At 34.2% G+C, this 25988-nt stretch overlaps 1 protein-coding gene across 1 annotated transcript in view; it reads left to right on the plus strand.

Moving 5' to 3' along the window:
• USH2A (usherin) overlaps positions 1 to 25988 on the plus strand; it is a 777454-nt gene that overhangs the window by 576780 nt on the left and 174686 nt on the right. The window contains 2 exon segments of the mRNA XM_079107116.1: positions 16621 to 16819; positions 22495 to 22663. Coding sequence (XP_078963242.1) covers positions 16621 to 16819; positions 22495 to 22663 — 368 coding nt within the window.

Raw genomic sequence — 25988 nt, forward strand, 5'->3', positions numbered from 1 at the left:
ATTTTATTTTTGCCCAAGCCAAATTAATTCCCCTTCACCTACAAAAAGGCACTCGCTTGCACGTGTGCATGCGCATGCACACACACACTCACACACACACACACAGTGACTGAAATAATCAATCCATTGTATAATGTTTAAGTTCTGAAGGCTGCTTCCCCAACATATTGAAATTACTGGGTCTTTTTTTAAGTCACCGCAAAAATAGGTCTACTGAAAAACCCAAGTAACTGGATTATTACCACTTTGTGGAAAAAATTTCTCTTGTTATCTTGCTATGTATTTCTATCAAATACAGAATAGATGCTGGTCTAGTTTTGGTGTGCTAATTAGCCATAATCATATTTATGGCTATATAATATAAAAAAACAAAAGAAATACAGAAAAGAATAAGGCATGATTTTAAATTTGTAAAGTTCTAGTCCACTGTGGGACACACTTCCATCAATAAATATTTTTTAAAGCAATGTGAAAGAACACCACACTACAGATTGGCAATGTGCAAGAAAAGCATAAAGAGGAAATTTCCAAATTCTACCCAGAGTTATCAGTGAAGGCATCCTGGAAGATGTGACATTTGAGTTCTGTCTCGAAAAATTCAAGGAAGAATTACAGTTAGGTGGATGGATATTGTCAAATTCTTGTCTGCTAGCATCCCCTGACTCAAACCCAGGTGAATGACATAAAGGAGTATGTCTTAAATTACATATTTATATGCGGCTAAAAATAATCTCTACGCTTTATGAGAAATTGAACAAATTTGTCTGTGTCTCTAGGATTTTTTTTTCTTTTAAGATAATTCTTATAGGTGATAACAGAGGAAAAATCTTTGGTTGTGGTTAAAAATTGATTACACCCAAATACATTAAATTAATGGCAAGACCAGATTATTATGCAACAAGAGCAAGGACAGCAAAAGAAGCAGCAACAAAGATTTCCACACCAATTTGGAATCAGCGTTTATAAAGGAGAGGCAAATGATGTAGCACACTGGAGGAATTTACAACCAAAGTATAATGGTTGGCACAGGGGAATAGTGACAGGAAATAAGCTAATTTTCCTGCAGAGATCTGAGTGACTGAGTACCTAGAGGCTTTAAGGATTGCAAAGAGGCAGGAGGGGGTAAGGTTCTAACCTGGAATCAGGAGATTAGCTGAAAGCCTTAAGGGCAAGTGGCACCCATGGTCCCTTATCTCTACCATGCATCCGTTGTTTCTTTTCCCTTACATGGTAAAGTCCTTCCACCAGGGGATGAGACATTTATTCTTCAGAGAAACTTAACAGTGGCAGTAGGCCCTAAGGATACCAGGCACAGGGAAGCTTAGATGATGAACAAAGATAAGAAATAATGAGAAATCAGGACTACAGTATGGATGTTGGAGCACTTGACTACTTTCCCCACCTCTGCTCTCAAAAGCAAGTGGTCAGCCATAAATGCCTCTTTATTGGAAACCGAACATTTTTTCTCTAGAAGAGAGCAAATGGCTCCAAATAAAATACCTCCAGCTACTACTATATGGGGATCTTCTAACAATAAAAAAAGCTGTTTACCCACTGGACATCCAGTGGGAAAGTATATCAATCAATGAGGCTCATTTGTCTATAAAGCTAGTCAGCTTATTTTGATGCATTACTCTTAAAAGTAAGTAGACCAAAATAAACTAAAGAAATGATTTAAAAGGCCCAGAAACAATACAAGTGAGGAAAAAATATAACCTTAAAGAAATAAAAGGAAATCCTCTATCCATGAAACAAAACAGAATACTTCTAAAAAGGATAATCAAAAGGTGGGGGGAGGGGGTGAACTTCATAGATACTGAAAATATGAAAACTGGATTGAAACTTTGAAATAAAATTTGAGGGAATGTCTCTGAAAGTGCAGTAGAGAACAAAGATATGAAAAATAAAATTAGGAAACATCTGGGAAGTTAAACACTTGAAAAACAAAAATTGCATAAAGAGAAAATAGAAGAGGAAAAAATAATCAAAGAAAGATGCTAAGAAAATATCCCAGAACCAAAATCACCGATGTGTAGATTAAAAGATACCGCAGATAGCAACACAATGACTGAAAAGGAGTTGTGTAAAAAGGTATTTAATCAGGAAATTGCTCAATACAAAATTTTAAAAAACACCCTCAAAACAATTGTAGAAAGAAAAGACAGATTAAGTACATATGAACTGGGAATTTGAATCCAATCATCAGATTTCAAACAGCAGTATTCACTGGTAAAAGTTAATATAATGATGCCTTCAAATTTTTGAGCTAAAAAAAAACTATTCATTTACTAATATCTCCCCAAGCCTTTCTTAGATCTATTATATAGCAACATGATTATAGTTAATGATGATATATCATAGTATTGAAAAATGTGTAGAGTGCATGTTAAGTCTTCTCATGATAAAAATGAGAACTATGTTAGATAATGTACTTGCTAGCTAGTTAGATTAAACTGTTCCACAATGTGTATATACTTCAACACATTGTATCCTACATAACAACAAAATATAAAGTTATCTCTCAAGTTTTTTAAAAAATGAAAGATAAATTTTTAAGAATGTTCTCAATATGCCATAGTCAACCAAGTGTCAATGAAATATGAGATTTGAGTAAAGACAGTTTAAGATATGCAAAGAGAAAAAATACAGACTCTACTCAAAACTGACAAGTATATAAAGAGAGCAGCCTATATATGATAACAAATTAAACTTCTGAAAACATTCTGGTTTCCTGAACTTGTTTATTTATTCTCTTAGATTTCAAAAAAAAAACTATTTTTAATTAACATACAGTAAAATTCACCCTTTTTGCTCCACAGTTCTATGAGTTTTGACAAATACATAGTGTGGAAACACAAACCTAATCAAGATTTTTAACAGTTCAACTGCCAACTCCTCTGCCATTCTTCCCCAAACTGAGCAAACACTGCTCTGTTCTAATTTCCACAATTTTGTCTTTCCATATTGTAATATATATGAAATCATATAATAGCAGTTTATGTCTGGCTTCTTTACCTTAGCACAATGCATTGAAGATTCTTTTCTCTTATCATAGTTATTACTTTTTGTTGTGAATTAGTAGTCTTATATGAAAGCACCACAATTCATACATAGTTTGAATAGATCTCAGATTTTCAAGACTACAAATAAGATTACTGTAAACATTTACATATGGGCTTCTGTGTGAACTTACATTTTCATTCATTTCACTTGGGTAAATGAGTTGGATTGCTGAGTCATAAGAAACTGACAACTGATTTATAAAGTAGCTGTAACATCTTGTGTTTCTTCTGGCATCATATGAGAGTTCGGTTTTTTCCATGTTTTTGCTACAGCTTGATGTTATGCTGGGTGTTCAGCTTTTTGTAACATCTATTTTAATAGATATTTAGTTGTACATTATCTTGGTTTTAATTTACATTTCCCTCATGGCTAATAACATCTTCACATGTGTTATTTGGCATTGGTCTACCCAATATGGCAAACTGCCTCTTAAAATCTTTTGCCAGTTTGTTCATTAGACTCTTTGTTTTCTTATCGTTGGGTTTTAGAAGTTTAAATATATGATTTGGATATGATTTTATCAGATAATTTGGAAATTTTTTTTCTTGGGTCTATGGCTTGTTTTTTTAAATCCACTTAAATGTATCATTTTCGGAACAAAATTTTAAATTTTCAGAGTCTGATTTATCATTTTTTTCTTTTGTGGTTTGTACATTTGATATATCAAAGAAATTATTCCTTGACTCAAAAATTGAAAACATTTTCTCCTATACTTTCATCTAGAACTTTTATGTGTCTGCATTTTCAATTAATATCTATAAATCATTTCATGTTAATTCACTTCATGTTAATATTCAAACTGAGGTGTGAATATCCAGTTCTTCCAACATAATTTGTTGGATTCTTTTCTCCACTGAATATTTTTGGAGCTTTGTTCAAACTCAATTTAAACGCATTTTGCTGGTCATTTTTGACTTATTTCTATTCAATTGATCAATATGTATATCAGTTTACCTATATTATATAACCTTAAGTATTGTAGCTTTATAGTATGAGTATTCCAACTATGACCTTGTTAAAAATTGTTTTGGATTTTCTCATTATTTTGCCTTTCCATATAAATTTTGAAAACAGCTATTGATAATGTAAAACATAATCTTTCTGTTATTCTAATTAGGATCTACAGGTCAATTGGATGAGAATGTACATTGTAATAGTATCAAATGTTTCGAGTCATGGACATATTGTTCATTTAATTGGGTATTCTTTCATTTATTTCTAAAGTAGTTTATATAAATTGTTATAAAGATATTACACATATTACACATATTTTATTAGATTTGTACCTAACCATTTTCTTTTGAGGTACGGCTATTGTTTTTTTTCCCATATTTTTTATTGGTACACTATAATTATACATAATGGTGTGTACATATTCACATATGCACACAATATAACAATATAATTTGGCCAATATTATTAATGTTTTTAAAATCAAATTAAAATCCAATTGTTCATTGTTTGTGTACAGAAACAATTGATTTTGGTACTCATGTAATTTACTATTATCTTGTTTATCTATACTTATAAAACACATTGGACTGTGTTTTTTTTTTTTTTTTTTTTCTTTCTCTGTTTTAGGAATCATGGTGATTCTGTCCCCGTAAAATAAGTTGAAAAATACTCCTTTCTCATATTTTGTAGAAGAGATTGTGTAAAAAAGTTATTATTTATTTCTCAAATGTTGATAGAACTTACCAGTGAAATTTACTTTTTTATGAAGTTTTCCTTGGAGAAAGATTTTTTAACTCAGAATTCAGTTTCCTTAATAATTTAAGATGATTCAAGCTATTTTTTTTCAAGTGAGGTTTGTTATCATGTATGTACAAATAATCAATTATTTTCACCTAATTTGTTAAATTTATGGGCAGGAAGTAGTGATTTGTTTGTTTTTTAATGGTACTTTGCTGTGTTGCCCAGGTTGACCTTGAACTCATTTTCCTATGCCTTGACCTGCAGAGAGGCTGGGGTTACAGGCACAAACCACCATGTTCAGCTGAGAAAGTTGTTTGTAGAATCTGATTTGATTTGGACATTTTTATTTTCCATATTGGTAACAAGTGTCCTCTCTTGCTTAGTCACTCAAGAGTTTGATCAATTCTGTAGATCTTTTCTAAAAAAAATCAGTTTGTTTATTGATTCTCTATATTATTTTCTATTTGCCATCCCATTAATTTCAGCTCTGCTATTTATTGTTTACTTCCTTTTTCTTGCTTTGTTGTTCTTTCTTTAATTTCTTGAAGAAGAACACTTAGATTATGGGTTTGAGATTTCTTATTATTATTTTATTATCCGTATGTACTGCTATGAATTTTCATCTAAAGCCCTGCTTCTGTTTGACTTACATGATTTTTTGGAATGTTGCATTCTCATTTCATTTACTCAAACTGTTTGTAATTTCCCTTAAACTTTTCTGAGCTATAGATTATTTGAAAAGAGATTGTTGATTTCCAAGCATTTAGCATTTTCCAGGTATTTCTGTGTGGATTTCTAGTCTATTTCTTTTATGGTCTGAGAACATAATTTTATTATTTCAGTTTTTTTTTAATTAAAAAGATTTGTTTCATGGCACAGAATATGATCAATCTTGGTAAGTACCCATCGCACACTTGAGGAGAATACGTTTTATGTTTTTTCAGAGTTTTACAACGGCAAGTTGAATGAGAATAACATTCGGATCATCTGCACATATACTGATTTTCCTCTTGGTTTTTCTGTCAATTATTGTGAGAGAAAATTTTAAGTTTTCAAATTTAATTGAGGACTTACCTATTTCTTCTTCAGATGTGGTTTTTGCTTCATGTATTTAATGTTTTATTGTTGGTTACATGCACATTGAGGCTTATCATCTTGCTCAAGTGACCTTTTTATCTGTATGATCTCTTTTTTTCTTCATAATTTCCTGGTTCTTAAATCTATTTTGTCTGATATTAATATAACTGCTCCAGACTTTTTTGGTTAATGTAATTTTCAGTGATTTGGAATTATTTTGGACATTTTGAATATTAGGTTGTGATCATTTGAGTCCTATTAAAATCCTCTGAAGATTGGTTTTTACATTTTTTTTTTTCTTAAGCAGGCGATCAACTGGTTAGCTTCACACTACAAATTCTGTCTTGCTTTGCCCATAGCTAAAACAATTCATCTTTCAAAATCTTTTCTATGCTACCTTCCATCTGTCCTGTGCATGCTTTTCTCAGTGGCTGATTTGAGATTTAGCTGGAGAATTGTGTAAAAAGTTCAGAATTCATTGCTTTGACACACCATTCAGATACGCTATGCGTGTGAGGCAACTATAAATATGCCACTTAGAGTTGATCTGGTACTTGTGAAGATTCATTTAGTGACTTAGGAGATCTTCTAGCTTTCCTTGAGATTTCTTCCTCACTTTATAGTTATGTTAGACTTCCTTTCCTAAACCATTGGCTAAAATGATAGTTTCTCTTGGAATTTTTGACTCTTACCTGCCTCAGAGTTTGCAGAAATGGAGCAGCTCTTTGAGACAATCATGTGACAGAAAAATAGAGAAAAAAAAAAAAAAACAGAGTCCTATCCCCCTCACCCATATTCTTTGCCCCACAGGGGCCCCGTTTTTGTTTCCTCTGAATTAATACGAATGAGTTTCCTTGAGGTTTTAGATTCCTGTTTGGTCACAGTGTTATGGTGAGATTGCAATAAATCACCGAGTCCATCTTAAAACAGGAGCTGGAACCATCTTTATTCACCAGCCAAAAGGCCCCCAGCTGGCAGGATGAGGGCACACTGCAAGTCTACACTCCTCAACCCCCTCCAGGGGTTAGAGTACACCTTTATAGTCCAAAACCACATTAATTGTAAGTGGCTGTTGTTATAATTCAAAACCATAAAGAAACATCATGAGATCTAAAATCATAAGCAGAAGAGGAAGTGGGTCAACATGACCCTAGCTGAGTACAAGTTAAAGTTGAGTACAAGTTACTAACATCTAGACAATCATTTTCTGACAGAGTACATTGTCCAAGAAAAATGGGAACCAAAAAGAACAATTTTACATTGAATAAGAAGAACAGAAACATTTGTGTTTCTAAGAAAGGTGTGCTAAGCAGGATCAAGATAGCAGAGGCAGAGTTTTCTCAAGGGAGAAGCATTTCTTACATGATAAAGAGTCTCAGGGTAAAAGAGACTCTGTTTGGTCATTGCCCATATAGCCTGACCCTTAACAACCGCTGCCACAGTGCTCCTACTTCACTGGAATTATCCTCGGGGCAGGGCCCAAAGGAAAAAAGAAAACAAAGCAAAACAAACTGGGATTTTCCCCTACACTTTCTGGCTTGCAAAACATTTTTTGATCCAAGTACTTTGGCTAGAAAGATTGGCTTTCTTTAAGGTTTTTGCTTGCCCAGTCCTTAGTTTCAGAGTGGTGCTCCTCTTAGGTTAAAGATGCAAGATGAAACAGGGAGAGAAAAATGGGACCCTCATTCTATAACATTTCATTCTTCCATGTGCGGTTCCCTTCCTGATCTGCCTGCTATTGCTTTTTCAGCGTCCTCAGGTAGTCATGTTTTGTGATGTATGCAGACTTTATAGTTGTAATCAGTGGGAAAGATAGATTATAAGCAGTACCATATTTTTCTTTATTACAATGCCTTTGGCTGACTTCTTTTTCTTTTTTCCCAGTCAGAGATCTAACAAAAACTTGTTAGAAATCATTCACAACCAAATATTGGCATGTAAAATCTTTCCTTTCTTAAAATGATCCATCATAAAAGAATAACAATATCCAAAGGCAAGACTCTTAACGAGCAGGTATAAGCTGCCAAGCTATTAATCAAAATACACCAATACCAAAGCAGTTAGCCTCCTGTGTGCAGGTTATTGTTTGTGTAATTTCATTATACTTCTGGCAATGTATACTTGTTAATTATGTTTATATTTTGGTTTTTAAAAATATCTTTTATGTTAGCAATCTACAAAATCAAATGTGAAATCCTCCTGCAAAACTATCAGTAAACTAGGTTTACTTCTATAGCATTGAAAATAATTGGTTTATTATAAAATGTGTATTCCTTATATTTTTTTCTCTTTTAGGTAAAATGCAGCAGTCACTAAAATTAACTTTTATATATTTCAATAACATGTAGAGACAGCACACAAGTCTGTTTGATCATATGCATAGGATGCTTCAACTCCTCCTTGCCTCTGGCCTTTACTTATTCCTTGCTTTTGACTACCTCATCTGCAGTCCAAGACCTTATACATGATTTTCCTATTATATATAAACCAGAGATACCATAGAACATAGCTATAGAAAGATCAGATGAACCCTTATAAGTTGCTCCTCCAGAAACAAACTGCTTCTGCATTGCATATTCTGTACGTGTCATATTATCATCAGCTGCTTCTATATCCCAAAAGAATACTAACTACTGATCAATAGCCCAGACATGTCTGGCCATGGCCTACACGTGCCCTGGGTAGTTCATTTATTTGCCTTGGTGGATTTGCTAGAGTGGAATTTAATCAATAGCTAATTCATTAATTCTGGTCCTGGAGAATGTAGAGACTGCTGGATGAAGATAGCTGGCTGGCTCCAGCTTTGATTGAAATATGACAAACACTCCAGCTGACAACTTCACTTGGTACTAGGCTCCCTGTGAGGTTTACTTATTTATTCCCCATAAAAGGAAAAGCTAAGAGAAGAACATAAACAAGGAGGAGATTTTATTACATTACTGCTAGGATTCCAAAATGCATGATTTCCAGGCACGAAGCTCAAGGGAAGGCAGAGAGAGCGTGTGGATTGTGTCTTTTATTGCCTTTAATTGGAACCATGACAGTTTTTTTCAGTTCCAACTGAGTTTGGGGCTGTACTATTGATGAGGAGTCTGAGATATAATGTCTTTTTAGTGCTCACAAATAATTGTTTTAAAATTTGCCTCAAGATACTGAATGACAGCAAAGATATTTTTATATACCAACTTTTTAGAAATCTTTATGATAGCAGCATAGGCTATCACTATCATCATTCATAAAGCTCCCTATATTTTCAAATTTCTTAACTTACAGTTGAGAATGGCAGAAGAGGTCAGAGCTTATGGATAAAGGGTTTCTCCCCTTTTGTCTCACCAAATTTGAAGTTAAACTGGGAAGACCCTATTTTTTTTTTTTTTTTATACTGTGTCAGATATCAGGAATCTCTTCTGTATTAGTCAGCTTTTAGTCACTGTGACCAAAATACCTAACAAGAAAAACTTAGAGGAGGAAAGTTTATTTTGGCTCATGATTTCTGAGGTTCAGTTTATGGTCAGTCAAAACCATTGCTCTGGATCAAAGTGATGTAGGACATCGTGGCAGAAGGGCAAGGCAGAAGAGCACTGTTCTGCTCATGAAGGAAGCAGAAAGAGAAAGAGGAAGGAGCCAGGGGGATAAAATATATTATCCCCAGGGCACACACCCAGTGACTCACTTCCTGCAGTCGAGACCCAGTTACTACCCAGTTAGTTCATTTAGTTAGGACGACTGATTTTGTTACAACTTTCAGAATCTAATTATTTCACCTCCTGCATTAACACAGGAACTTTTGAGGGATATCCCCTATCAAAGCCATCCTTGATTTTCTTCCCCTGGTTTTTGTTTGTTTGTTTGTTTGTTTTGTTTTGTTTTGGTGACTGATAGCTTAAACTGAAGTAGTGATATTATCATTTCATAGAAAAAAAGAAAAAAATCTAAATTCATGGTTTTGTTTGCTTTAAAGGGAAAAATGTTGGACTGTAGAATATATAGTAAATCACCTTTTGCCTTACTCATATTCCAAAATCCCTCCCTAACTAATTTGGATGACTGGAGACAACCTTTAATTTGAACTGAAATTTTCTGTTTAAATCTTTAAAAGATATGGGAAGGACACTTAAAGGAGAGAATTTGGAGTACATTTAGTACTGTCGTATAGATCTAATTAATAGTCTTAGGATCACAATGGCTTTCAGGAAATAGTATTGTTTTGATAGCCAATTAGTTCTAATTATCAAACTCATTGAGGAGGCCTTACAAAATATGAAAACTATGAAGCTTATTCTTTTTTGCTTTCTTTAATTTTGTGACAGGGTCTAGCTAAGTTGCTCAGGGCCTCTCTAAGTTGTTGAGGCTGACTTTGAACTTGCGATCCTCCTGCCTCAACCTCTGAGTCACTGGGATTACAGGTGTGTGCTGAAGCTTAGTCTTCAAATTGCCATCACTACATCTGTTTCCTCACTCCTTCTCCCAAACTCCCCCTAACCTTTCTACCATCTGTAGCTCCCACAGAAGCAGCTCAGTCACTCAGGTAGTCTTCATGCCTCTTAGCAAAATTCAGTTCTTTCTCCTCATTCAATTTAGTATTTAATTGCCACTTTGTCCCTGGCCCTCTTCTATTACAAACTCATTAATTCTAGTCGTTTTCAACAGAAAGACTCACTTTCCTGCTCGATTCAAATGTTCTTACAATTTTAGTCATACTCACATCTCAAAGTCCTCTGACCCTGTTGTTTCCCTAAACCCTAGTCCCATATATCCAGTTGCCTGTTGATTTTCTATTGTGATATCCACTGATCACTTCCATAACCTTAAGCTAAAAGTAAATTCTCACCAAACTCATCTTTTCCCTCAGCATCAATATCTATAAATGTACCATCATCCTGCATATTGTAAAAATTAACGTATTTTTTACTTTTTAAAAAAATCTCCTGAGTTCATTAAATACTGATTTTAGTATATATTCTTTTTTATTTTTTATTTTTTTTTTAGTATGAGGGATTGAACTCAGGGTCATTCGACCACTGAGCCACATCCCCAGCCCTATTTTGTATTTTATTTAGAGACAGGGTCTCACTGAGTTGCTTAGTGCCTTGCTTTGGCTGAGGCTGGCTTTGAACTCAAGATCCTCCTGCTTCAGCCTCCCAAGCTGCTGGGATTATAGGCATGCACCCTGGCGCCTAGCTAGTGTATGTTCTTTTAAAGCATCTTCTCATATATGTTCCTCTTTCTATTTCTACCACCCCACCCTGTCCCATACTTTCATCATTTCAGTTTACATAAAGTGTTGGACTAATTTCAATTAGATATAAAGATGAAAAAATTTTCCTTTCCTTTGCTACTTATTGCTTTAAATATACTTTGGTGTTACTCTCAACTCGTGAATATCTCTCAGGAACATCTTATGAATTTCATATTTTTTTTAGTTATGAGTCTCACTTTGGCAATTAAGATTCATGATCAAGTATTAAAAAGTCCATACTATCTCCAGAAATATATAATTCACATCTAGTTCAAGGTTTCTTCTGTTTTTCAGGGTCAGACCTGATTGTAGCTTCTTTGTCTTTATCTCCTCTTCCCTTTCATTCAAGTGTGTCTCCTGCTGATATAATGCTTTTATTATTTCACCATCAGCACTGGATGGTGATTGAGTAGCCCTCTGTGTGTCAGGTGATGCTTTCATAGACAATTTTACATTTTCTTTGAGAGGTCCCCAAGATATCCACATGGCTAAATTTCTTGACATGAGCATTGTCCTCTTCAACTGATTTCTGAGGTACCAGGAGAGCATAATGTCCCAAAGACTTGTCTCATCTCAGAAGTCTTCCATCCTGGTCAATGTTCCTTCAAGGTAGCCAAGCCTCGCCATTTTACTAAGCATCTACTTGGCTCATGGGAAGCTTAGTCCTGTGAATATACATATTATATTATATATAATATAACATATATATATAACATACGACTTAAAGCTATATATTGTGGTACTCTAGTCTTATAATAGCAGAGCTGCTCTGGCCTATCTCTGGCTATCAGAATCTTCTAAGAATCAAGCACCATTTTCTGTGCTTTCCCAAAATGCCAAACCCAGGGGGCCTGTGTTAAACTGTCCCAAGACATCCTTGTCACACTTCTTTCCAGAGACAGCAACAGATTGGGCTTAGACATTTCTGCACATCAATTAAATATTAACTATGAGCAGAAAGTGTTTCCAATTTCTCCTCTTTCAGTTTCTCTGAGTGTTGAATTTGAAACTTCTTTCCAGAGCCTAGGGTATGTGTGTGGAATAGTAATGGGTAGAGGTGCTGAGTAAGTAACTCCTTTTCCATTTCTTAGTTCAGAAACTGCCAGTGATCTTCCAATACACTCAAAAATGAATTCAAATTTATTTTCATATGCTACAAAATCCTGTATGGTTTGTTATATTCTATTCCACCCTACCAACATCCACCTGATCTCATTTTCTAATATTCTATCTCTTTTTCAGTGCATTTCAATGCTACTGGATTTTTACCTTGATACATTACATATTTATGTATTTGTGTACTGTTCATCTCCCTCCAAAAGAACATAAGTTTTATGAAGAAAAGGACTTTATCTGTTTGGGTCACTGATAGATAGAGAATGATGCCTGGTTTTACACTAGGTATTTAATAAATATTTATTATAAAATTTATGCTTTCAGAAACTCCCCTCAAATTATTTTTATTTTGGTTGATTATGGTGATGGGTCAGTGTTTTCTCCAGAACTTAGGAGAACCTTGATATTCCCTTTAAAAGAGAAATGTACCACTCTTTTTTAAAGTTTTTTTAGTTGTAGATGGACACGATGTCTTTATTTTATTTATTTATGTAGTGCTGAGGATAGAACCCACTGCCCCATGCATGCGAAGCAAGCACTCCACCACTGAGCCACAAACCCAGCCCCAAGAGAAACGTACCACTCTTAAATGGAGGAACTCATCGTCTGTTAGCCCCAGTTTGGAACAATAGTTGCAATTCCTAAATAAGAGCAAATCCAAAATTCACATTCATTGACATGAACTACACCTTAAAAACAACTGATTTTATGTTGTTATACAACATCTCATGTGCTTTATATATGCATATTTTATATCCCCTGTTACTCAAGGACATGGGTTTTGAGTATTGATTTTCAACCACTGCAACTTTTACTACATATCCCAGAAGGAAAATTAAATAGTCAATGACTTGATTTAAGAGCAAAGAATTAACACATTGTCGAAATCCATTTATATCATCTTATATTAAAATATTCTGATCATTTTTGATAACCATAATCTAGAATACTGTTGAAGAACTTGAGTGCTACATACAATGATTGACAAAAATAACCAAGTTGAATAGAAAAAGGAAAAGTGGATGCAAAACTAATCAGAAATCTGAAGCTATTTAATATTTAATATGTGAAAATTTAAGAAGATAATTTAGGGTGCATGATGTTTTTATTTTTTCCTTTGGCCCAAACAAGAACATTTTTACAAAATAATAATGAAATAATAAAATAAAGTATTAAAGTGCCACTGTGAACCCTAACTCTTCATAAAAATTATTGTACTATTTCGGTATTCACCTGTGTCAGGCAAGTGATAAGAAATTATTTTCCCATACTACTTTCTATCTTCTGTGATATTTTGTACTTCTTGAAGTACATTTGGAAATAATTAATACCATGGGTATGGTATTAATTATTATATTGTACCATGGGTATGGTACAATATTATGTAGTGTCACCGAAGTAGAGTAATAATCCTATTATCCATGTGACAGATTTTTTGTTTTAAATATCCAACTAGAATGACCGCACGATGACTTCATGTAGCACGATGTGCATAGACATAGTGGCTTTTATTAGGAGCTATTTAAGGCATCTTAATTTTCAGTTCCTACTGCTCTGAAAGCTAAATAGACTCTTACAGTTATTTCATGAAAAAAATCTAAGAAAAAGATCCAATCAAAAATTCTCAATTTATGTGAATGCGTGAGTATACAACTACACATACATACACATACACTCACAACTTCAGCTTGTGTTCATCAATATTTAATATTCACTCCTAGGACTTAAGGATGTTCCTCCTATCTTCCTCTTATACATCAAAGTAATGAAACCATTAATTCCATTAATAGTGGTGCATATTTCTCAGAGATATCTTTCATTTTCAAGTCAGCAACCATTGTTGACTTGAAAGACTCCATTGTTCCTCCAGTTGGTTCTAATGAGAGATAGAGAGATGTTAAATCCTCCTTTCTTCTTTGATCATTTGCCTTCATGTCACCAATTTAAATCCTCAAAACACTAAACTGTTCATGTTATCAATAAAAACATAGGTAGTCTCACTTATGGTTATGTTGACAAGAAAATAAGTCACATTGTCATGGTATTCTTCCTGGCATTTTCTGGACCTTTCTAGTTCACCAGCTTTTGTGGATAAGTCAGACCCTTGAATGTCACTTAAATATAGTCTTTTTTGTAGTTAATTATGTGATAAATAAAAAGACATATCTGCAGAATGTGGAATTAATTTGAAAGTTAGTTACTTTCAAATAATAACAGTGACTATACTAGTCACCTATGAAACTGTTTTCTCACAGGTGACATTAATTTCCTATCTACAGAGTCTTCTTACAGAATATGTTATGTTTGTACCCAAAGAAAATGGAACAATCATTTTTCAGCAGTCTATTAAAATGTCAAGGTTTATCTTGACTGCTGCTTTTTAATGTAAATGTTTGGACTTAATTGAATTCCTTATATGTAATATCATTTGGAATTCTGCTGGGGTCCAGGAATTTGGTCTATAAGGATCTATTTCTCCTTACATAAAAGGTACAGCTGGGTGTGATGGCACATCCAGTAATCCCAATGAAGCAGGAGGATCACAAGTTCAAAGCCAGCCTCAGCAATTTAGCCAGGCCCTCAGTAACTTAGCAAGACCCTGTCTCAAAATAAAAAATAAAAAGGACTGGGGATCTAGCTCAGTTGTTAAGGGCCCCTAGGTTCAATCTGCAGTACAAAAATAAATAAAATAAAATAAAAGGTATGATAAAATTGTTATTTTACACAATGACAGGAAAATGATCAATATCAGTTTTTGTGAGAAATTTATGGTGCGACTTTTGAAGTATAAGGATAAGGTTCACATGCACTTGCTTTCCTCCAAAGCACCTACTGGAATGTTTTCTGTGTAAGACAGCCTGTAACTGTTCCTGATTGGTTAAAGGTTATGGCTGGAAATTCTAGAATTATGAAAAAGGAAATAATCATAAATGTCAGAGTTCCGCTCATCTTTTGAAAACAATGATAACAAAAATAATTATTGTTTTTACATTTATAAAGAGAAGGATTTGCTTGCCATACTTTACAGCAAGAATGTGTCATATTTGAAGCTCTGGGACTTTATTGAAAACTTTACTTCCTGTACATAGAGCTTGTTAAGAAAATTCTAAAGGTGATATGTAGGTGTAATGTAAGCAGCATCTTTCCAGTAAGCAGACCTAAGTGCAGAATTAAAGTTCTGAAACTTTAACCTAAGAGTAATCATTTTATCCAGAGTTGTCTCCTCTGTGTGCCATTTTACACTATGATCTCATTTGCTACAGCAAATGAAATATTAATAGATCATTGGAAATGCAGTAAAGTTTAGTCAGACATTATACCCTCACTGTTTACTACCCCTACCCAATATATATGGTAGGTATATATATATATATATTATATATATATATATATATATATATATATATGTTTTAAATGAAATTGTGGGTCAGTTTTTAAAAATCAGATATCTTTTTCAAGATCATGATGATTTAAAAGTATTTGTTATGGGGATTTCCTAATTCCTGCAATTCTGATCACAAAATATATCTGACCATGCTAGTTAAAAAGTTTTGGGGGAAAAAAAAAATCCACTTAGGTGATTTGAAAATGAAGATATATTGAAGTAAAGTACATTTGAAGAAAGTTCATGACATTATGGATTTTATAAATTTGTGTATTTTTTTTTTGGTTGCAAATAACAAAAAAACCAACAATAGAGTCTTACATAGAGAGTTTCAGATGTAGATGATGGCTGGCATTGTCTCAGCAACACCAAATATCTGGTGACATCTTTGTGATTCTTGTAGAATTTCTCAAATCACTATATGAGATTACTAAAGTTGCAGACATTACATACAGCAGAAAGGAAAAAGAAGGAAGAAGGTGGCAGCTGAGCCAGGAAAACTGAAATTCCCTAAAAATCCTGAAGCTGTCTTCCAGTTGCATCATTTGGCAACTATGTGTTATATCACTAGTTCTAGCAGAGTAAGGCGAAGGAGAAGGTGGGGAGAGGTAAGGATTAGGTTCAACACATTCTAATTTTCATCCTGTTTACCAACTCGTGTTATTTGTACTTTATCTTTTGCTTAGCAAACCAAATGTCATTTCCCCCAGTTAGTCACAAGCAGTGATATTTTCTTCTTGTCTTGGAAACTAAACTAGATAGATAGCTGCACTCGTTTTGTGTTATTCTCCCAAAAGCCAAAATGACTTCAATGAATTCTCAAAGCGTGTTATATGGTAGTCGCATGTATGAGTGTAAACACAGATTTGTATGTATTAAATACACGTTAGTATCTATCCTTTCTACTTTTTAGTATGGAAGTTCCTGAAGAAATAAATAGACCTTTTGACTAATCGGGAAGATGAATTGCAAAAAAAGGGTTGGCTGATAGCAGTAATGTGAAATGTTGTCTTTTCAGAAGTATGGATTATTCTGTCTGTTGCAGATCCCTTCAAATTGATTGGGTGTCTCCAGGGAAACCAAATGGCATCATACACGGATACGATCTTTTACGGAAAACGTGGTATCTATGCCCTAAGACCCAGAAGTTAATGGCAGGCCACGGGGATGAGCTTTGCAAGGCAGTGAAGTGTCAAAAACCTGAAACTATCTGTGGGCACATTTGCTACTCTCCTGAAGCTAAGGTAAACCTTTTCAAACCAGTCAGTGAAATGTTTTCCTCATTGAACTTTCCAGGTAAGAGCCCCTGCTCCTTCCACCATGTTGTGTCATGATAGATGCTCCTGCTACTGATCTTTGAAGACCCCATGGAGAAGAAAGGATGCTTATAAAAATCCTCTCATCCTCATGGGCATTTTGGCTTTTCCATTTTTCATCATCTTCACAGGAAATATGAGTTTATTAGAATGATAAGGAACCTCCCAAATTTGTATTTGATTGAGGCGCTTCAAATTTTCTTTACAACAAATCCATTGAGCTACAAATGGATGTTTGTTTACAGGACACTGATGAGTAACTGTGGACAGGACCTTTCAAGGTTTGTCAGAAATATTTTAAAATTATGGTCATTTGTAGATTAATGTTCATATTAGTTGCTGTTTAGGAAGCAGATCAATAATAGAGCCAGACAGAGGAGTTTGTAAATGGCTTTTATTGACAAACGACACAGAAAAATCCTTAGTTCGAAGGTAGGATTTCATATAATGAAATAATGTTCCTATTTATCAACAACATCACACATTCAATGACTAAAGCTACTGCTAAATTCATAATATTCGCTGCAAAAGAACTCAGTAATTAAGAAAGTGAATTATGGAAGCAATATGGATCAAACTACAAATTATTATGGCTGACACAAGTTTAGCAGTAGTTATCATCTAAGCAATGAATAAAGCTAGTCAGTTACCAGCTAGACGTGTTTGACAGTCTCCGAAATTGTTGTTATGACTAAGTTTTATATCATTTTAGACCATTAAATATGTACTGTCTAATGAACATACTTTCATAAAATTAAATTTCTTAGAAGAAAAATGCTGGAATAAATTCACCCACTTAAAATGTTCACTATGAAAAAAAAAGAAAAATATGGATTTTACTCTTCGTTTTCTTTGTTTCCATTATTTTTACATGTGCTATCCAATGATGAGTTGACAAGTGAAAATAATTATATAGGCATATGATTTACTACTTTAAAGATTATCCAGTGGTAAAAGTTCATCAAAATAAAAACTGATTCTGGCTAGAAGTTATCATCATAGCTGAGGTTTAATAAAGGATGTGATAATAGTTTTATCTCTAAACTATGAAATTAAAGCAAAAAAGAGTAAAAGTAGGAAAGTTAATGTTTTAGTTTAAGTGTATTCTAAAATATCAAAAACTAAATTCTCTTAAACTATCCACGTTAAGTTGAAATATATGAAGAAAAAATTAACAAAGCGCAACAGAATATTAATAAAGCATAATACCTGCCTATAGTTTTTGTATGTTCAGGATAAATTATTTATATAGTTCCTTCACTCTTTTCTTGTACTTTGATATCCAAAACTACTTTTGTAAGCTTTTGAAGAAATTTAATGAGCTTTTGTACCAAGTAAATGACTATTTGTATAGTGTTCCTAAATTCAGTACTTTTCCAGATAACAAAGAACTGTTTAGTCTAATTTTAAAACAATTTTTAAAAATATGAAGATAAAAAAAAGAAAGACATTTTCTACTATTCTACTGAAAGAGAAAGTGAGAGAGAGAGACAAGAAAAAAAGAAAAGATGGACTATAGGCTTTTATAGACAAAATGTAAATTGAAGAATGGTGGAAGGAAATAAAAGTTAATTTTGGGGAAACTTAGGAAACTGGCATGGGCAAATCTCATCTAATATTCTTTAAAAAAAAGTCAAGAACATGAAGAGAGAGCCAACTAATTGGAGAAAATCTTTGCCACCTTTACCTCAAATACAGCATTAATCTCCAACACATACAAAGAACTCAAAAAACTTGGATTACAAAGAACTCAAAAAACTTAACACCAAAAAAAAAAAAAAAATCAATAAATGGGCAAAGGAAGTGATAGGCACTTCACAGAAGAAGAAATACAATGAGTCAACAAATATATGAAAAAATGTTCAACATCTCTAGCAATTAGAGAAATGCAAATTAAAACACACTGAGATTTCATCTCCAGTCAAAAAGACACTTATCAAGTAACAATGACTACAGAAAAGAATGTGGAGAAATAGGTTCCCTCATACATTGCTGGTGGGACTGCAGATTGGTGCAGCCACTCTGGAGAGCACTATGAAAATTCCTCAGGAAACTTGGAACAGAACCACAGTTGACCCAGTTATCACACCCCTCAGCATATACCCAAAGGACTTAAAATCAGCATGCTATAGTGACACAGCCACATTAATGTTTATTGCAGCTCAATTCATAATAGCTAAACTATGGAACCAACTAGGTGCCCTTCAACAGATGAATAGATAAAGAAGATGAGGTAAATATACACGATGGAATATTACTCAGCCATAACGAAGAATGATATTATGGCTTTTGCAGGTAAAGTTATGGAACAGGATCTATTATGCTAAGTGAAATAAGCTAGTCCCAAAAAACCAAGGCTGGATGTTCTGTTATGTTGATGCTAACACATAACAGGGTGGAGAGGGAAGAATATAAGTTCATTAGATTAGACAAAGGGGAGTGAAGGGAAGGGAAGGGGAATGGAAATAGAAAAGATAGTAGAATGAACTGGACATAACGTTCCTATGTTCTTATATGAATACTCTACCAGAGAAATTCTACATCATGTACAACCACAAGAATGAGATCCTAATTAGAATGTTAGATCCCATGCATGTATAATATGTCAAAATACACTCTTGTCATTTATATCTAAAAAGAACAAATAAAAATAAACTATTTTTTAAATTTATAAAAAGAAACATCACATGCCACTATTTTTATAAGATAAATGTTATAAATCATTAAAAAGAGATGCAGTTCATAATGATGATTCATAGGAAGTCTTCATTTTATTTTAAGGATTTAAGAGGCAACACAGGTATTGTCAGTGAAAGAGAATGAGGAATTCCATTAAAATTTTAAGAGAAGACACTTATTTGTAAGTTTTGACTTGGGGTCAGGAATGGCTATCTATTTCCTGAAATGAGAGGTGACAAAGAAGTAGAAAAGAGATTTTTATTGTGAGTCTAAGAAACTCTGGCTAAATCAATATAAACATCAGGGAGACCTGAAATACTTATTCAAGCTTCCCCACATGATTACACATGATTACCAATCATGGTTCTCAAATCTCAGTGAAGATCAGCCTTGAAGGGCTTGCTATAACACAGAAGGCCGGCTCCACTCCCAGAGAGTCTGTGCAGTAGATCTAGAGTGGACTGTGAGAATTTTTGTTTCTAAAATATTTTCAGGTGATCCCTCTGCAGCTGGTCCAGGGACCACACTTAGAGAATAATTAGTTCACAAAATTGATCAGAAAACCATGGAGCAAGAAGAAGGAAACTATTTGAAAATTAGCCAAATGCAATTCAGTTCAGATTACTGAAATTCCCATTTATAATTTCTGAGACAATGAAATGAAGATTGAATTAGAAGATTTAATAAAAAACACTCTAGTTTTTGGGAAACCTCCCAAGAGAAATAATTGCTTGAAAATGTTCCTTTGGGGACCCATCCATTGTGGAAGCTGGAGTGGGTGAGAAGAAAGACATAGTTCTCTTGGCTGAAAGAAGGTAAGAATGGCATTGATAATTAAAGATTGAGAGTTGGCCATTCCTAATGGCTCATCACTAAAGAAATTCTTGGGAATAATTTCAAAAGAGGATTAGAAATACTGGGTAAGTGTGCTGAAAGAGAAGACCAGATGCATTGAAGTGTCCAGAAATATTCTGTATGTGAATGACACTAATAAATGCTTTAAAATCAACATCATGAAATAAGATGGAGATGATGTGGAGCTTCATCCTAACCAGCCTTCCTAAATCTCGAACACCTAAGAGATTTCTCAGTTAGCTCCTAAAAATAGGGCTTAATTTCAAAATTTACCTTTCACATGCATTGAAGGAAAGAACTGCCCGATTTATTCTTGGAATTAGACTAATTTTGAAGCCTTGTTGCTAATAACTAAAGCAAAGGAATTTCATTATAGTTGTGTTAGGCAGGCTACCTGAGGAACCACAGGGGTGGACTTTGGAATTGAGCCCAATTTCTTTGGTTTTAGATAACTTCTGAAAAATAAGGGAAGTACTAAGTTAGTGGCTCCCTTGAAGACTTAGAGATGCTACTTTCTGCAGCTACTGTGTTGAGCTTGGTTCAAATGTTGCTATGTGCTAGAGGTAGCAATGAGCCAAACAAAAAAGAAAGGGAGCCAGGCATGGTGGTGCACACCTGTGATCCCAGCAGCTCAGGAGGCTGAGGCAGGGGTGTGATGAGTTCAAAGCCAGGCTCAGCAAACGTGAGGCACTAAGCAACTCAGTGAGACCCTGTCTGTAAATAAAATACAAAATAGACCTGGGGATGTGGCTCAGTGGATGAATGCTCCTGAGTTCAATCCCCAGTAACCCCCACCTCCCAAAAAAGGGAGTGTCTCTTTACATGTTTCTTGCTTGCCATGGAAAATACCTATGTAATTTACACAAAGTATAGGTTCTGAGGCTACATTTCAGGAATTAGTCAGCAATTGATTTATTGTATATATAGCAGTCCATCTCTCAGATCTCAAGGGAACATGCAAATAGTTAATTTCTTTCATACCTCCTGGGGTAAACACAGAGTTTAGACGAAATCAGCATATTACAATGATGCAACCACATCAATATTTATAGCAGCTCATTTCACAATAGCAAAGCTATGGAACCAACCTAGATGCCCTTCAATAGATAAATTAATCAAGAAGCTGTGGTATATATACACAATAGACTATTACTCAGCATTAAAGGAGAATAAAATTATTAAAATTACAGGTAAACAGATGGAATTAGAGAATATCATGCTAAGTGAAATAAGTCAATCCCACAAATCCAAAGGCCAAATGTTTTTTTCTGATATGTGGATGCTGATTCCTAATGGGGGTTGGGGATGAATGGGGGGACTTTGGATTGGGCAGAGGGGAGTGGGAAAGATGGTGGAATGAGATTGACATCATTACTACCCTAGGTACTTGTATGATCACACAAATAGTATGACTCTATATCATTTACAACCGGAGAAATGAATAGTTATGCTCCATTCATGTACAAAGAATCAAAATGCATTCCGATGTTGTATATAGCTAATTAGGACAAATAAAAGTAAATTTTTTTAAAAAGTAATTTTCATATGAATTTGCTTTTATTAATGTGGTAGTCTATGAGATAGATAGACAAACAGACAGATAGACCTCTGTTGCCTTTTCAGAAAATTGGGTTCATAAATAAGTGATCATATATAGTTTGAAGAAAATTCAATTTATTAAGGGAAAAAAGAAGGATCAATGACAGTTGCCATAGACATGGTGTTTTCAAATTTTAAAAAGCATTAAAATAAAAATATACATTTGAGGAGAAGGGTTCATTAAAAAATGAATTTTTTTCATTGGAAGCACTGACATTCAAAAATAATTCATATTTATTGAGTATTATAGTGGAAAATAAAGCATTTTTGAAAGCGAAAAAGCTGTGCTATATCTCAGATAACATTATGTATAGAATTTGAATGATGCTAGAAAATGCATTTTTTAAACCTATGAAATATGCATGATGTCATCTCAGATCAAGACCTTATAGGAAAATAATTGTATCACATGAGCTACAATGCTTTTAATTAAACTGACATTTCCTTTCAAAATGATTTCAAACTTTCAGGTTTGTTGTGACGGAGTTCTCTATGACCCCCAGCCTGGATACCACTGTTGTGAGGAAAAGTATATCCCATTCATTCCGAATTCAGTGGGAGTCTGCTGTGGTGGCCGAATTAGGGAGATGCAACCAAATCATCAGTGTTGCTCTGGGTATTATGCTAAAATTCTCCCAGGTGAGTATCATTTCTGAGTGTAATTTGGGAAACATGAAAATACTAACACACAACTCATGGCAGCAAACTATTTCAAACACCTCTCCAACAAAAACTGAACTGCAAACACACAGCCAATGGCCTGCTTTAAACATCATTTCTTCTTTCAGCTTCATTGAAATACAATCCAGGCTAGGTAGAAGCAAAGGAAAGAACGCCAGAGGCAGAGAGTCATCCACTGTGACCAAATACAGTGGGTTTGCGTCTTGAAAGGTGTAAAGCCAACCAGCACAACCAGGGGATAAAGAAATGGAGAAATGGGGAGACATTTACTACTTACAACAAGGAGAGCACGGGGGTGTTCTTTGCAAATTATTGCAAAGCAATGTTCTTCCAGAGCAAAGAAAATAAGGGATTTTATTGGGGAGACATATACATATTCAAATAGGGAAGGCTCATCACCATAGATTGTGGTGTGCACATTTCTGAGCATGCTCAGTTCCATGGTCATAATCACTATGTTCAGACAACAATGGCAGATGCAAATATCTCTAGGCAGAGGAGGACTTAGCATTTTAATGCATAAAGTCTACTCCAGGTCATCAAAAAAGAATTAATTCAGAGTGACCACTCAGTGATTTTGGTGCATTCTTTTTAAGTTTTTCCAAAGAGCCTTAGCTGAAGCAAAAGGAAAAACAACTTTGAAGCATGTTAACAATCTTTTAAAGGGGCAGCAACTCTTCTCCTGAAAGTATAGGAACTTACCCTTGCCTTGCCTAGAGTCTAACGTGGTTACATAAAGAATATACCTGGAGATCTAGTCAACTCTATGTACTTGTGACTTTATTCACGTGGCTCAATAATTTCATCATCAAATCTGGGGACCTCTACTTGTTCCTCTCTAAAAAGCGGTTCTCCACTTACTCATTTCTATTCTGAACCACACATGCATTGCTCTCAGTTGGATTAGAATTGCACATTCAATTAATCTGAGAATTCTAGTCCACTGGCAGGGTGTTCTTGTTCTAGGTCAGGCAGGGTACGGAAGAATGCAGCAAAGTGTAGCAACTAGAACTGGACTCCCCTCCCCACCCCTTTTTTTGCGCTTCAGCCAAGTGATCTAGACTTTCCTCCAAATTTCAATAACACAAAAGAACGCTAGGTTAATGTAGTTGGGAATAATGATAATAACAACTGGCATTTATAAAATAGCAAATCTCTGGTATGCCCTGTATTTGAAAGCTTTACATATGATACCCAATATAATCATCCTAACTCATAACTCTGATAAATGGGTATTTTATCTGTAGTTTTCAAGCAAGATGTATAAAGATGTTTAAAGAGTATCAGTAACATTCATAGGAATGAATAAGAATGGAAGATTTGAAATGGCAATGCAGGCTCGTCTCCCCAAAAATCCATGCTCTTTGGAGAACAGTTATCTCTGTCTTTGTCCAAAATGTGTTAACATGTGTAAACATTTTTTTAAAGGACTATTCTAAACCTCTAAACTTTTTCATTAGTTTAATAAGTAATAAACCATTGTCAGTTTCTATTTATTCTGGAAAAGGCATTGAGAATAATGGATAGTTTGCCATTACCAAAGTTGAATATTGATATCTTCCTTAAAGTACAAAAAGTGAATCTGGGAAGAATAGAAGAAAGCTAAGGTTTTTTTTGTTTTGTTTTGTTTTGTTAATTTTTTCTGTTTTTCTGTTTTGGGATGTCTTAGGAAAACTGAGTATTCTGAGATGCCTAGTTTAATGTGAAATTTATGCCAAACATCTGGTTAAATTAGGCATTGATTTTTCAGTTAACTTTGTATTTGGTACAAATATGTCTGTATATCCACCCAAGGTATGTGAAATGAGAAATTTCTTGTCCAGTTTCTCTTTTGCTAAACACTAGAGCAAATACAGAAGGTGTGGTAATTAAATACACTCCAAGTTCATTATTTCCCTTTACAATTCATAGAAAAAAATGTGTCTTTTTAATAGTGTTGTTGTTTCTGATTATCAAACCATATTTGCTTAGCTGAATAACTCCTCACCAGATTTTACAAGTAAGAAAATACATTGATAGAAATAAGGATTTTGTAGAAAATTGATAATTATTATATTGTAGTTCCTGGTTGCTAACAACTAGTTAAATACTGTCAAATTCTTTATTTTCTCCAAACGCTTAAATTTAGGGAGTTTTCCTTTATAATTCTTATCTTCCCTTCCCTACAAATTTAAAAAGTACAGAAATGACATAGATATTTCTAGTTCTATTCTTATATACTTTAAACCTGTAGACCATACCAGGCTTTTCTCTACATCTAGCATGCAACTAAACGATCATGTTTTTCCAAGTCACACTTAAATTTTTGATGTTATGATTTACAACAAACCATTCAAATGCTGAAAAACATCCTGTGTCCCTGAAAATTAATGAGGTCTACTTGGTTGCATATACACTGTATTTGACTCTAGAGATTGGCCTGCTCCTTTTTCAGTCCTACCAGGGTCAGATTTAGAGCTAAGAATTACTTTTGTTCTATTTCAAAATAAAATTTGACACTTTTTTTTTTTTCTGAAAATGAAATGACCCATGGAAACTCATAGTCTCTTATTGATATTATATAAACTTTTTAATAACTAATTTTTAAAACAAAGAGTACTGAAATCTCCATTTCTGTATGTGTGGTATACATGCTTATTCAGACCTAAAGCATTTTAATACCTTCCAAATGGTTAATCATGTCTCACATTTGGATTCTTTTTGAGTAGTTCGTTTTTCACAGTATTGGAACGCCTACCGTGGTGTCAAGAGAAAGAGAAATGCAATCTCCTGGAATAATCAAAGGCAGTGTTCAGTCCCAATCTTCAATCTGAATGTACCGAAATGCAGAAATTCTTTCATGAACTCTGTCCTTAGTCCATGGTCTTTGTTACCTAGTTTAAGGCTGTTTGCATCAAGAAAGAAAGCACAGTGACCCCAAGCCATCTTGTATCTAAGTGTAATTAAAATCCAATCATTTGTCTCCCAGTTCCAGGCTACAATAGATACAGGCATTCTGATATTTGTAGATGAGTCTGAAATATTGGTTAACATTTACTTCCTTTTCTCTTCAGGACTTTCCTCCAAGTACCCCATAACAAAGAGGAACAGAGAAAGGAATGTTCATCCCCCCCCCATTTTTTTATAAATATGCTAATGACCCCAACTAAATGTTAATGTGGGTCATTCTTTGATAAGAATAACAATTAACTGTTAGACTGCATGGTAGCTTTTAGAGAGAAAACATTTTCGAGCCTGGTCTGAAATAGATTCATTTTGAGAGGTTAATGAGAAGGTGACTGAT

This window comes from Sciurus vulgaris (genome assembly GCF_902686455.1).
Source record: "Sciurus vulgaris genome assembly, chromosome: 12".
NCBI lineage: Eukaryota > Metazoa > Chordata > Mammalia > Rodentia > Sciuridae > Sciurus > Sciurus vulgaris.